The sequence below is a fragment of the Ambystoma mexicanum genome, chromosome 5q (assembly GCF_040938575.1).
Source record: "Ambystoma mexicanum isolate Mex_15411 chromosome 5q, UKY_AmexF1_1, whole genome shotgun sequence".
NCBI classification, from domain to species: domain Eukaryota; kingdom Metazoa; phylum Chordata; class Amphibia; order Caudata; family Ambystomatidae; genus Ambystoma; species Ambystoma mexicanum.
In genome coordinates this window covers 108233489-108246855 of record NC_090933.1, presented here as the reverse complement: position 1 = coordinate 108246855, position 13367 = coordinate 108233489, and the positions used below count along the sequence as shown (strand labels likewise).

Genomic DNA, 13367 nt, shown 5'->3' with positions numbered 1-13367 from the left:
CCTCACCCTTACCACTTTCTCAAGTACTTGCGTGGTAGGATTGTCCGAAGGTCAATATAACCGTTTTTTGTTGATTTACTTTCGTGATTCCCATGTTCTCCCCCGCTCACCACCCATCCATCCCCCCTTCCCCCTCTTGTCTTGTGGTGCCTGGAAACACGTATGTACAGGCACCATACAAATGTGCAATACATATAATTGATATATAGGGCAGTAATCATCCAGTTTATTACACTAGGTTTTAAGTAATATGAATTAACCCGATGTTGAGGAGCTGAGAAGCTCATACTTTACACGTCCATTCTGAATGTGAAGTGGCCTTAGAATTTTTTTTTGTTAACCACTAATGAATATGCACTTACGCTAAACGCGAGGCATGCAATCACAAACAAGAGAGCTCACATTATGTACACGTCTTCAGTCCCAGGTGATGGTTAGTGAAACGTAGGTCGGTGCAGGCGCCAGGCAGCCAGTGCTAGCAGGATGTCACCTCTTGTACGAGTGTGAAGAGGAGGAGGAAGTGGTGTGCAGAGGAGGACGTGCCACCGCCTTCCCGGATTTACTTTGGGAGCGGTGCTTGCCCAGCTCGCAGAGGTTTGCTGCGGGTGTGTGCACGGTGGCGTACAACTGCCAGAGGCCCACCACAACAGCTCACAAGAGCTCTCTTGTCCATCCCGGTGCTCCTTGTTCCGCCTTCCCGGGAGGAGGCGTGTCCAAGGGCTACGAGTGCAGTTGAGGAAGTTGTGGACACTGCCAGTGCCCCGCAGTAGCAGTCACGCCAACTACAAGCCATGATAGGTCGCCGTCGCTTTGGGCCGCGGGGGCGCAAGCGTTGGCTGTTGCTGCTGGCGGCGCTGGGGCTAGGCTGGGTGCTACTGCTGTTCATCCGAGGGGGCGGTGGCAGCGAGGGGACGAGCGTCAAGCAGGAACCGCAGCGCCCAGAGCGACGACAGGCGGCCGCTCCACAACCGGTGCCCTGGAGGGAGGCAGGCAGCCTGAGGAGGCCGGTCTACGAAAAACCCCCTCTAGATCAGGGGGCGCTGGGGGAAATGGGCCGGGCTGTGAGACTGAACTTAGAAGGCGAGGAACGTGCCAAGGAGGAGGCGAGCATCAACCTGCATCAGATCAACACTTACCTGAGCGAGCGCATCTCTCTGCACCGCCGCCTGCCGGTGCGCTGGAACCCTCTGTGAGTTAAAGCAAGGGGCGCAGGGGTGGCTTAAAGATAGAAAGGTATTGGGATTGCAGGAGAGAGCGCCCATGTGGTAGAAGAGGCAAAGGGAAACCTGTGGCGGCACCCTCCTTGCTTGTATCAGACACCTGCAGGTGTCCATAGCAATTCAATTTGGCCGCATTTTTCTCATTTTCTGGAGCATTGATTGCAATTCAGTTTGGCCGCATTTTTCTCATTTTCTGGAGCATTGATTTCATCTTCATGGCCGCAGGTGCTGTCGTTGCTGTCCTGTTCAAGCCCCTCTCTATATATGTCGTTGGGTTGCGATTAATTTCGAATGCAAGTAATATCTGCCAAGTTTTTGTATGTGATAATTGAGTATTCCAGGGGTCAAGCAATGGGTACTTGTGGGATATTTCTTTCGAAATCCGCTGATAAGATCCTTGCAATTGGATGTCCCGCCACATGGGCGCTGACCAAGGTTCGGGCCATACATAGAAAGCGCTAGCTACTTGGCGAATGGTTACCACTGTGTTTATCCCCATCCAAATGTGAAGTTTATTGGGGGGGGAAGTAAACACCAACCATTCCTTCTGCCATTTTTTTTTAATGTACCTTCACGTACAAATGCAGACTTTTTCAGAGCAATCGGCCCATGTGGCAACTTTGCTTGTCGTCTTATTTACACTGCTAACAATGGTGTGGCTCATGTCCGTAATGCCCCCTCCCCCTTCACTTTGCTCCTTATTGTTTAATGCACCTCCCCCGTTGGCTCTTGGATCAGTCGTTCGTGTTGAAGAAAGAGTAAAAAGGAGGATATTGGTCTGGTTACCTCCCCCTCGGCTAGTATATGGTGACGTGTATTTTCTTGCAAGTCAAGGCGCTCGCTTAACGTCTTAATAAGTGACCCATTAGTCAATAGCAGCGGTTCTTAGACATCTCTCTAGTGTCCTTTTTAAAAGTAGCCCTCGTTTTCCCACCATCCAGCAAATGGCATAATTGTGCTCTTTAAAACGTTTTGAACTTTGATATTTTAACCCTGAATTTTCATTATCATTATATGAATTTTAAGCTGCACTTTACCACCTGTACGAGGCTGCTGCATATTTTTGACGCAAAGCTCAAGAAATGGCGCTCATCTCAGTAAGTTTTCCGCTACCATTATGAAAAAGTGTGCCCATGCACAATTAGGCACACAACTTGCCTTTTGAGCATATGGGATGGAGGGGTGTTCTCACTGTAAATTATTGTCCATCACATTGACGTCAATCTCTATTTTGCCCCACTTGTTTATTGAGATGTTCACCCATCTGTGATGCTGGCCTGGTAGGGCTGCGGCCAGGCCCAGCAGGCCGGTGGATCGCGGGCACGGCAAGCATGCACTGGTAACACAGACGCGTTCAGTATGGTCATGGAGTGGGAACTGCCCTTTGCAGGCTTTCGCTCATCTCTTTGCTTGCCCACATGACTTGTATCATGTGGACATCACACCCCTTTCCAACTTTAGACAAAATTGAACAAACAACTGGGTAATGCAACAATGGAATCTTCTAGCCTTCTCGTGGTTCTTGTGCTCAACAGTCTGGGACAGTCACCTCTGCGCTCGTGTGTAGATGCTGTTCAAGACATACCCTTGGAGTCGGGTGGAGGGTATCAACCGCTTCCGGAGTGAGTAGCGTTCACCTCGTCCTCGTTGCAGAGTGATGGGTCTGTGTGGACTATGGCCCTCGTCACCTGGTGGTAGGTGCTCCGGGGGCGGTCTGTCTTTCGGTCTCCCCTTGGGTGGCGTCCTCTCTGCTACTGGGGGGGCAGCCTCCTGTGCGGTCCTGGTTCTCTCAGGATTCCTCCCACAGTGTTGATGGGGTCAGACGGAAGAGGGACACATTTCGGGTCAAGGCGTCTCTAGCCCCCTCGTAGCGGTGGCTAGATGGTCCAGAGGAGTGACTCGTACGGGAGGGTCATCTTCCCCTTTTGTGCTCTGCTTCTCACAAGGGTTGTCTCTCCTACTTGGAGACCACTTGGAGTGGCCCTTCTGGTTCTGTCTTCTCTGGTGTTGTGTTCTTGTCTTCAGCGTTCTTGTCTTCAGCGTTCTATTTGTTCCAGGTCTATCAGCGGGGACCTCCATGAGTAATGTAGGGGTAGTCCTGTTTGAATGGGGACCCCGAACATTAGGGCCGCCGGGCTGACTTGTGTTGCTGAGTGAGGGGTATGCCGGTATGTCCGGAGAAACCTGTAGAGCTCGGGCAACCATGGTCATCCCTTGTCTTTTGCGATTCTCACTGATTTGTTGATGGACGCCATAAATCTTTTGCTGTTGGCCTGAGGCCAGTGTGGGGTAATGTGGTGGTGCCGGATTCCCATGCTGTCAACAAACCGCTCGAATTCTTTACTTGTGAAGGGCGGGGCCGTTTTCACTTTTTATTGAGGAAGGCATGCTGTGGAGATTGCAAACATCTTCTCCAGCGCGGTGGTGACTGATGCTGCATCCGTTGAGGTTACTGGCTCGACCTCCGGGTATCGGGTGTACTCGTGGGTGGCCACTAAGAGGTATGTTTCGTTGGCGAGGGTGCAAAAGTCAATGATTAAGCCCTCCCAGAGGTGCTCGTTTCTTGGGGGGCAGGCAATGGGCTTGGGGTGGGGGGCAGGCCGGCGTGTCGCTAGGCATGCTGTGCAGGGTTCGACCAGTGCTAAAACCCATTTCTGTATTTGTGGCATCCATACGCGCGACTTGAGGAACGCTTGGGTCTTTACGATCCCTTGGTGGCCTTCGTGTGCCAGTTTGAGGGCCCTTTACTGGAGAGTGGTGGGTAGCACTATGCGATGGCCCTGGAGGATGAGTCCTTCTTCAAGAGATACGGATAGCTCATGGCGGATGACAAACAGGGCTTGTATCACCTCCTGTGCTTGGGGTGTCTTCTGAGTGACCACTGTGAGGAATGTTTTCCACTCGCCGGTTATATTGCCTTTCTGGTTAATTAGAGGCAGGGGTCGTCTTTGTCTGTCTCCTCTATGATTTTGTCGGTCTTCATGGCTTGTGGCTTGGTGCAGGCTACGACCTGGCAGACGTGCTCTTCCGTTTCTTTGGTTGCCGCTTGTTCTGTGGCAGTTGCTGGTCGGGGTCCCTCAACAGGAAATTCTGCTGGGTTGTCGGCTCCGAACCGATACTGCATCTCAAGGTCGAATTGTTGCAGCTCGAGCATCCAGCGCTGAATCCTGGCTGGGGGGGTGTGGTGCTGAGCCTTTGAATATGGAGACCAGTGGCTTATGGTCTGTCGGCACTTTCACTGGGTGCTCCAGGATGTACACGTGGAAGTGCTTGCATCCCCATATGATGGCCAGTGCCTCTTTCTCTGTATGTGCGTAGTTCAGTTCGGTCGGGGTGAGTGCCCGGCTCGCAAATGTGATGCGGACGATGGCTCCATCCTTGTCTGTTTGAGTGAGGACAGCTCTCGGTCCTATCGGGCCGGCATCCACCAGTAGCTCTGTCGTGGGTGCTGTGTCGAAAAACGCCATGGTGGCATCACTGGATAGCGAGTCTTTGATCTTTTGGAAGGCCTTTTTCTGGGCTTCCCCCTCACTCCCAGGTCATCTTCATCTTTGTGAGTTCCCTTAGGGGGGTGACTAAGTCGGGGATGAATTGCCCACAATATGTCGCCATGCCAAGGAAACTCTTGACCTCCGTGGCTGTGGTCGGGGCTTGTGTGTTCTTAATGTCCTCCACTTTTCCTTGGTCTTGTGACACTCCTTTTTCGTTGAAGAGGTAGCCAAAAAATTTCACTGGACTTCCCAAATTCACACTTTTGTTCATGTAGTGTTAGACCTAACTCTTCTAGTCGGTGTAGGGTGGCTACTAGCCGGCTGTTGTGTTGCTTTTCGGTCTTGCCGTACACCAGGATGTCATTGCTGACATTCGTGACTCCTGGAAGGTCCTGGAGTACTTTGCATATTTCGTGCTGGAAGACTTTGGTGGCTGATGATATGCTGAAATTGAGGCAGCATATCTTCTCAGCCCCAGATGCGATGAAAACGTTTTGATGTAACGTGAATCCTGCGCTAGGCGAATTTTATGGTAGCCTGATCGTAGGTCTAACTTGCTAAAGATGGTGGCGCTTGTCAGGTCTGCGATCAATTCGTCAATCGAGTTGTCTTTCTCTCCCTATTGCCACGTTCGGCAGGTGCATGTCAATGCATATGCGGACCGCTTGCGGCTGTTTGGGCTTTGCCGTTACCACCATGGGTGATACCGAGGCGGTGAGGACAGTGTTTTTTTTTTTCTATGATCCGGAGGTCCTCGAGCTTGCTTAGTTCCACTTGGACCGCTGCCCTCACGTGGAAAGGAACTCTCTGGTGTCGTACAGCTCGTGGCTCTATCATGGGGTCGATGTGGAGCTTTACTGATCTTCCTTTTAGGCACCCAATGCCGTCAAACAGTTTCCGGTGCTTTGCCAGCAGGTGATTTATTTCTTTGGACTGGATTGCAAAGTTGAACTGTATGAGCTCTAGTCGCTCTGCCGTTGGGCAGCTGAGCAGGGTCTCAATTCCTGTGTCCACAACGTAAAAGAAAGTTTTTCAGCTCTTCCCATGATATGTGAGGGCAGTCTTGAAGTAGCCTTCCACCGGCACGGGCTTTTTGCAACCGTATGCATATATTAGCATGGGTCTCCGTTGCAGGAGGGATCTTGGCTTGAGTTTATCAAACCTGATGGTCGGCATGACATTTACTGTGGCCCCTGTGTCGATCATCAGCGCAGGGACGTCTTCTACTGCCATGGTGCAGCTGCGGGTTGATTTTCTGCTCCTGTTTTCCCCCCGTGTCTTGGTACGACGGCTGATATGTGGACCTTTTGCCTGCTGTGGTTGTGGTGCCTATTGGTGCGGCTTGGTGACTTTTCCCTGCTGGATTGGTCGTCGTTGCTGCTGTCACTGTCAGTGTCTTGGTCCTCGATTGCTCGGGCCCATCCTTTCCTGCTCTCTCTGGCTTTCCTTGGTTGTCTCCGATGTTGGCGGTCGGGCTGTCCTGACTGGCCTGGCTTTGTGTTGCAGGGTCTCATTCCAGTCTGGGGTGGTCTCGTTCCAGTCTGGGGTATATCTCCTGGCGGGGTGGTCCTTGGTCATTGGAGAGCTCAGGCACACTGATGCATAGTGGTTTATTTTCCCACACGTGTGGCAGGTTGTGCCGTATGTGGGGCAGGGTTCTCTTCTGTGCTGTTGTCCTCGACACCAAAGACAATTCTTCGTCCGGCTGGCTGAGTGCTCTTGTTGTAGCCTGTGTTGCCGCACTGCGTTGATCGTGGTCATGCTGTTGCGTGGCGTTTCAGTGTCCAGTGGTAGGCGGCTGATCATTTGGTCCATCTCTGACACTTGTTCGTCTGTCCTTTCTCGTAGTCGCCCCATGGATAGGATGGTGTCCAGCGAGAGATTGGTCTCTGATAGGATGGATCTCCTGAGCATGTCTGAGGATAGGCCGTGTATTACCTGTTGCCGTACTGCAAATTCTTTGTCCGGGAAGTCACAGCTGATAGTCATCTCTCGCAGTCGGCTGTGGAAGTCGTCGATACCTTCTTGCGGTTATTGTCTGGCTTGGCTCATTTTGAACCTTTCGAAATCGGGACTGACTTTGGGCTTGAACCTCCTGGTGAGGAAGTCTTTCGCTGTCTCGTAATCCATCCTCTGTGCAGCGGTTTAGGAGTGCGTTAAACAGCTGCAGGGCCATGGTGCCCAGCTTGAGCATGATGAATGTTCTTTTCTTCTCTTCGCTGGTGATGTCGCATGATTAGATGCTCAGCTCAAAATGTTTTGATCCATAGCTCCCAGCGGAGCCCTGTCCGGGGTCCGACGGGTTGAACTGGCTGCATGAAGGTCCCCTTCGTAGTGTCCAGCCATGTGCTGGCATCTGGATTCTCTCCCTGTTGCCTCTGTGGTGTCGCTGCAAGGTCATCTGCCATGTTGGGAGGCCTGCGGGGTATAACTGGTATGTGTCTTTGTCTGCGTGCCCGTGGGTCTCAGGTGCTTGCCTCAGTGCTTTTCCGGCATGGGAGCACCGTCCCTGTTTCTGGCAGAGACCAGGAGCATTGCTAGTGGGAAGACTGGCTGGGCTTGGTCCTGAGTGTCGCTGGTTTGTTACTGGTGGCCTAGCGTAATTTTCTGATATCCTTATGGCTGCTCCAGTCCCTGATGACAGCCTTGTGACCATGGGGCAGTGTTTTGCTTGTGGTGGGGCCCTACGCGCGTGAGCGAACGTAATCAATTGGGTTTTGAGCCTCTTTGCGCAGCTGGCATGAATGAGGCTGCACGTGTTTTATTTTGTTTCTGCGGCGGTGTAGCCGCATGTGTTGTGCCTTTCAGCGTGGTTTGTGTGACTCTCTGTTGCTGGGATGGTGCTGGGGAGGCATGCTCCTGTGTCTGTCTCTCTGTGCCGCGCGGTTTACAATGTGCACTTACCTCCTTTTTTCTTTTCTTTTTATTGCACTGACACCCAGGTGGGGAGGGCGCGATGTGGGTCAGAAGGGCCTAGGGCTGCCTGGGACGTGGTGTTCTGGCGTTGCGGCCCGTCTCACCAGCTGTTGGAGCGTGCCTCAGGATGTCGAGTGGCTGCTGCCCAGACGCCTCTGCATGTGGGCGCGACACGAGTCAGCAGGCCCTGGGGCGCCTGGGGCTTGGGGGTCGGGCTCGATCTGCTGTGCTGGTAACAGACGTGTTCAGTATGGTCACGGAGCGGGAACTTCCTTTGTGGGCTTTCGCTCATCTCTTTATTTCCTTGCCCACGTGACTTGCATCGCGTGGACATCATACCATCCTAGAGACAGCACCATTCACAATGTGATTTTTACAAAAGGGCTGAAAAAAGTGCACCTTCAGGAGTCAAAATTAGGACTTGATGAGCCGGTGGTCATGGATAAACCTGAATCACCAGGAACTACTTTTTGGGAAATTAAAAGAATGTATATGCTGTACCACAAATGTAACTTTCACACAATATGCATACTGTACCTTGGTGTCCATTATATTTGACCCATTATGCCCAGGGTGTGTATGATAATCTCCATATTCATCGCAATGTTCACTGTCGGAGGTCATTGCATGCACTACGGAACATATTAAAAACAAATGGCCGGAGACCACCAAGGGGCGCAGACCATGGTGGCCGCGTAAAGACGAGCTCTGCGGATTCCCATCCCGCGACTATCTAGAGAGCTTCTTCCCCAGCATACTTGGGAGTTTGCTGCAGTGCTTTGTGGAGGCCTTATTGGTGCCATCCAACCGCAGTCGGGCTGGTTTGGCAAGTGGCGAGAGTGCGCACATGGGCCGGGAAGAGACCGTGCAGCAGGCCCCATTCTGTTATGGTGGCCTAGGCCAAATAGGGTTAGCCGGGGGGGCTCGCATTCAGGACACCCCAGTGAGGGGGACTCTAGCTAGGCTGTGAGCCCATGAGGATCGGGAGCGGACAAGGCACTGAAGGAATTAGTAGTGAGAAAGGTGGTGTTACAGTTCCTGCAACAACATTATTTTGAGAAGGGAGACCAGGCCGATGCCTTATTGGCATCATGCTTTCGGGGACAGAGAGCTGAACGGTGTATTGAGGATGCCCAGGGAGCAGTACACTCCATAAAGGGGGAAATCGCACAAGAGTTTGCGGCTTTTTATGAGGGTTTATACAGAAAGGAGGGGGTGTTCGAGGAGCGGCACCTGGAACAATACTTGTGTGATGTGTCCCTTCCTCACCTTAGTGGGGAAGAGACGATGGAGTTGGAGTGCCCATTAACCCAGGCTGAGGTGCTTGTGGCAATTCGGGGGATGAAGGTGGGGAAGGTACCAGTGGACGACTGGTACACAGTGGGATTTTTCAAAGCTATGGCTAGTGAACTGGCCCCCCACATGGTGAGGCTCTATGATCATATCCTGGAGAAAGGGAGGGCACTCGCTTCTTTTAGAAGGGCGTTTATTTTGGTAATCCCGAAGGAGGGAAGGGTACATCATACTGACCCATATCTCTTCTGAATGTTGGTGCTAAAATGTTTACGAGAGCGTCAGCCTCCCGAATGCATCGTGTGATGCCCCACTTGGTGCACTCAGACCAGGTGGGGTTCATCAGAGTTAGACTGGGTGCAGACACAATCCGGAAGACTCTACATCTTATGGATGTAGCAAGGGACCAGGGGGTAATCCTACCTTGGTAGCTTTAGCCGCTGAAAAGGCTTTTGATGCGGTAGACTGGGGATTCCTTCTTGGGGTCATGAGGAAGTAAATATTTTGGACTAGGATTATGGGTTGAAGACGATATACGCTACTCCCCTGACGCGGGTGGCGATCAATGGCAAATTCTCCAGGGTAATCGAGTTGGGCAGGGGAGTGAGACAGGGTTGACCTCTCTCACCCCCTGTTTGTTTGCTCTGTCCATGGAACCTTTGGGGGAACGATTAAGGCAGGCCCCTCAAGTGGAGGTAATTTGGGTCAGAGACGGGGAGTTCAAATTATGCGTATACACAAACTATGTCCTCCTACATCTACGCAACCCACATAGCTCAGTCCCAGCAGCGATGGCACTCGTTGAGGAATATGGGTCTTTCTCTGGGTTTAGGGTGAACCAGCAGAAATCTGTTCTGTCCCCATTTGCAGTGGATGGTCAAAGGGATGTTGTGGCTCTCCGGCAGTTGGGGATGGAGATCCAGTTCGAGTATTTGATTCCTGGTGGTGAATATTACTACATACCTAGAGGACTTAAGTGGAGCTAATTATCCGCTCCGGCTGGAAATATTATCTAGAGACATAGCAATGTGGGGCAAGTCTACCTTTTCATTGATGGGCCAATTGAATGCCCTCAAAATTAACCTCCTTATGAGGATCTTGAATATGTTTCAGATGTTACTGGTTATAGTACCGGAAGGGGCTGTTGAGAGAAGCTACAGGGCAGATGCTTCAGTTCCTATGGCAAGGGTTGAAGCCAGGGGTCGCTTACGACACCCTGGTGCTACCCAAAGATAGTGGGGGGGTGGGTCTCGCGGACCTTGCGTTGTTCTATAAAGCCTCCGAACTGAGGGAGCTGGTGCCACATTTCCACAAAGACCTGGACAAACAGTGGGTGTTTCTAGAAAACCGTATCTACATCCAGCAACGGTAGAAGAATGGCTTTGGGTTCCAAGAGAAGGGGTCCACCGACAGATCCGAGAACGCCCGATACTGGGAGTCTTGAGGGACGTCTGGAATGGAAGGGGTCACCACATGGCTGTCACCACTTCGACATCTCTGGGCTGATTAGGGATGACATCCCAGATGCAGAGAGATATCAGGCTTGGTTTGAGGCGGGGCTGGCCAGAGTGGGACAACTGTGGGTGGATGGGCACTTCATCACGATCCAAGACCCGGAGGTGGCTTTCAATATTGGTAAATTGTCAGTCTTCCTATATTTGAGGTTGAAAGGGGTGCTTATAGTAGGAAAATTGAGAGAATCAGTACGACGAGAGTTCACCACAACTGAAAAGATTCTGGACACACACAGGAAGATGAAGGGACTAATTTCTCAGCTTTACATTCACTGGTGGTGGCAGGGGCGGGAAAGGTGGGGGGGCTCTGCTTAAAGCGGGAAAGGAAGGTAGGCTTGGAGCTGGATGAACGCCTATGGGTTAACGTGTGCAGGAGGGCGTATAAGACCTATATTGCATGTCAATATAAAATGCATGGAATAAAACTGCTACACCAATGGCAGTATGGCCCAGTGAGTCTCTCTAAAATGTTTTCGTCAGTGAGCCCGTATTGTTGGCATGGGTGTGGGGAAAGAGATGATGATTGGTACATGCAGTAGGGGTGTCAGAAGGTACAGATCTTCTGGGCGGAGATCTTGGGATGGGTCGAAGCGGAGAGGATTGAACGCACCATAAAACCCATGTTGATGTTATTTGGCCTAGAAAGACAGCACGGAGGATGGAGGGCTCTGCTTCACATGGCCCTTTTCATGTTGGTTGTGGCCAGGGCTTGTCTGACAAGGCACTGGAAAAGGGAGAAACTGCCGGAGTTGGGTCAATGGGTGGCCAAGGCCAAAGATGTTTACCTTATGGAGAAATTGACAGCCGTCCTCCACGGGGCAAGTTCAGAGTTGGAAGAGGGTGGTCTCGATTTTGGACAAAATTCCTGGGAGGAACATAATGGGAGGTCAGCCTGGAAGTGCGCGGTGTAGCCCCAATAGCTGCTATTAAGATGCTAAAACGATGTAAATGGTGGATGCCGTGCAGTTAATTTGACCTCTACGTGGTGCACTTAAATCTAGTAGAAGAGTGATGGTGGATGCTTAGTACCCTTGGTTGTGTTAATGCTTGAGGGGAGTTGTTGGGGAGTGCGGGCGGGAGAGAGGGGGCGGTGGAGGAGGAGACACTATCAGTGATATTCAATGTTTTCTCTTATGGTGGTCTTTTGTAGCCTTTTGTGTGATTCAATAAAAATGTCAACTAAAGAAAATGGCCACACTCTCCTTCAATCTAGGCCACTTCCCTTCCTCATCTCACTAATGTAACATGGGAGACTGCTTCCTCCTGTAGCCATATCCGAGAAGTAGAAACAATCTGGAAGGGTTCCGAGTTTTGTGATGTGGGAGGAGACCCCCAGTAATGGGATAACCTACATAATCTAGGCATTACTCCTGGATCACTTTCCCTCGTTCCAGTCCTCACTATTTGAAGACATAACTGCAAAAACACACATTCATGACACAAATCATGGAATGAAAGCTGCATGAAATACGGAATTCCCAACTAAAACATAATTGAGCCTTCTCGCATCAGTCCTGTAATGTTGTACGAATGTTGACGTAGAGCCCCAAGTGTCTGTTCCCTAGACCTCAGTTAGAACTTGGTTATTCATTAGGTGTCCCTACAGATGATGTGGACTGCAGCTCCTGTGATCCTTCACCACTGGCTATGCTGGCTAGATTATAAGAGTTGGAATTTCGAAACATCCAAATGACACTCTAATGGGTAACCATAAGGACTTGCAATGACTTCAGCTACTAAGCCCTATCCCCCGCCCCTTCCTTGTTGATCTTCTTGAACAATAGGCGGAAGGTGAAACCCTGTAATTCTTATACCTTTTTAACAATTATAAAACACCTGCTGAGGTTAGCAGTTGATGGCATCATCCCTTCTCACTCTTCCATGGTGCAAGAAATGGAACAAGAATGACTCCAAATCTCAGAGGCTGTTCAAGGGTTTTTATTGATGTTTTTATGGACCCCAGGGCCGCCCCTTTCTGACTCTTCTGAAAACCAACTTCCACCTTAATGCAGGCATCCCTTACCCGGGTTAGTGCTACCTGATACTGACGCCTACTGTCTAAAAGCTCACTTGTACTCATGATGACGCCCTAAGGGATGTCCGACTAGACTGCCTCAGGGACGTCCTAACTGACCCTACTCTCCTCAGTTCTTAGTGCTGTACAGGAGTAGACTGGTTGTTATTGCTCACACTTCTTTTCCTTTCCTGTTTTTTTTCTACATCAAACCCTACCCAACTTGGTTCTCCAGCTACTGCACTTCTATCCCTTCCAATGTCACTCACTCTCTAGACCTTGCCTCCTCCCTTTAATATCACTCCTCACTCCTCTCCGCACTACTACTCTTTCTTCCATCTCCAGACTGCTCCTACACCCTTCAAACTACTACTCCCTCCCCCACACTACTCGAACCCCCTCCTTTCCCTCAATATCATCCACTTCACAGACACTCTTTACACTAACAATAAGCACCACACTTGCCACACAAAGACGCACACTGACACTGCAGGACTACTTTTACTTACTAGCCAATACCTCACCTTCTTCAGAAAACGCATCCCAATTCTGCCACTCTTTCCTTCCTCCCACCTGCTGGTCTGTTGCTCTTCCACCTTCATCTCATATAAACGTACCCAAATCATACACATTTCGTGTTTCCTGTTCCTGGCTTATATTAGTCGTTCATTTTGGGATTGGTCCCCTTTACCTGGTTAATCTGGCCCTGTCTTCCCCAACTGGGGCAGGGATGTTTCATGTGATTTCAGAAATAGGCTAAGCCACGCCAGTTTTCTCCACATGGACCTGCGGCGGAACGGCTATGGCGGTCTGGAAAGTCCATTGTCTCTGTTTGTATTATTGGGGCTCGGTTGGATTGCCCCACTGGTCAGTCCCCAGTATGAAAGGGGTTTAATTTCGCCACAAGCCCCTGGTGAGC

At 50.9% G+C, this 13367-nt stretch overlaps 1 protein-coding gene across 1 annotated transcript in view; it reads left to right on the top strand.

Moving 5' to 3' along the window:
• The first annotated feature begins 561 nt into the window (after nucleotides 1–561).
• Nucleotides 562–13367, top strand: part of GALNT12 (polypeptide N-acetylgalactosaminyltransferase 12) — a 548792-nt gene continuing 535986 nt past the window's right edge. Inside the window, exon 1 of the mRNA XM_069620610.1 lies at nucleotides 562–1189. Coding sequence (XP_069476711.1) covers nucleotides 792–1189 — 398 coding nt within the window. The 5' untranslated portion in view covers nucleotides 562–791. The remainder of the gene's footprint in view (nucleotides 1190–13367) is intronic.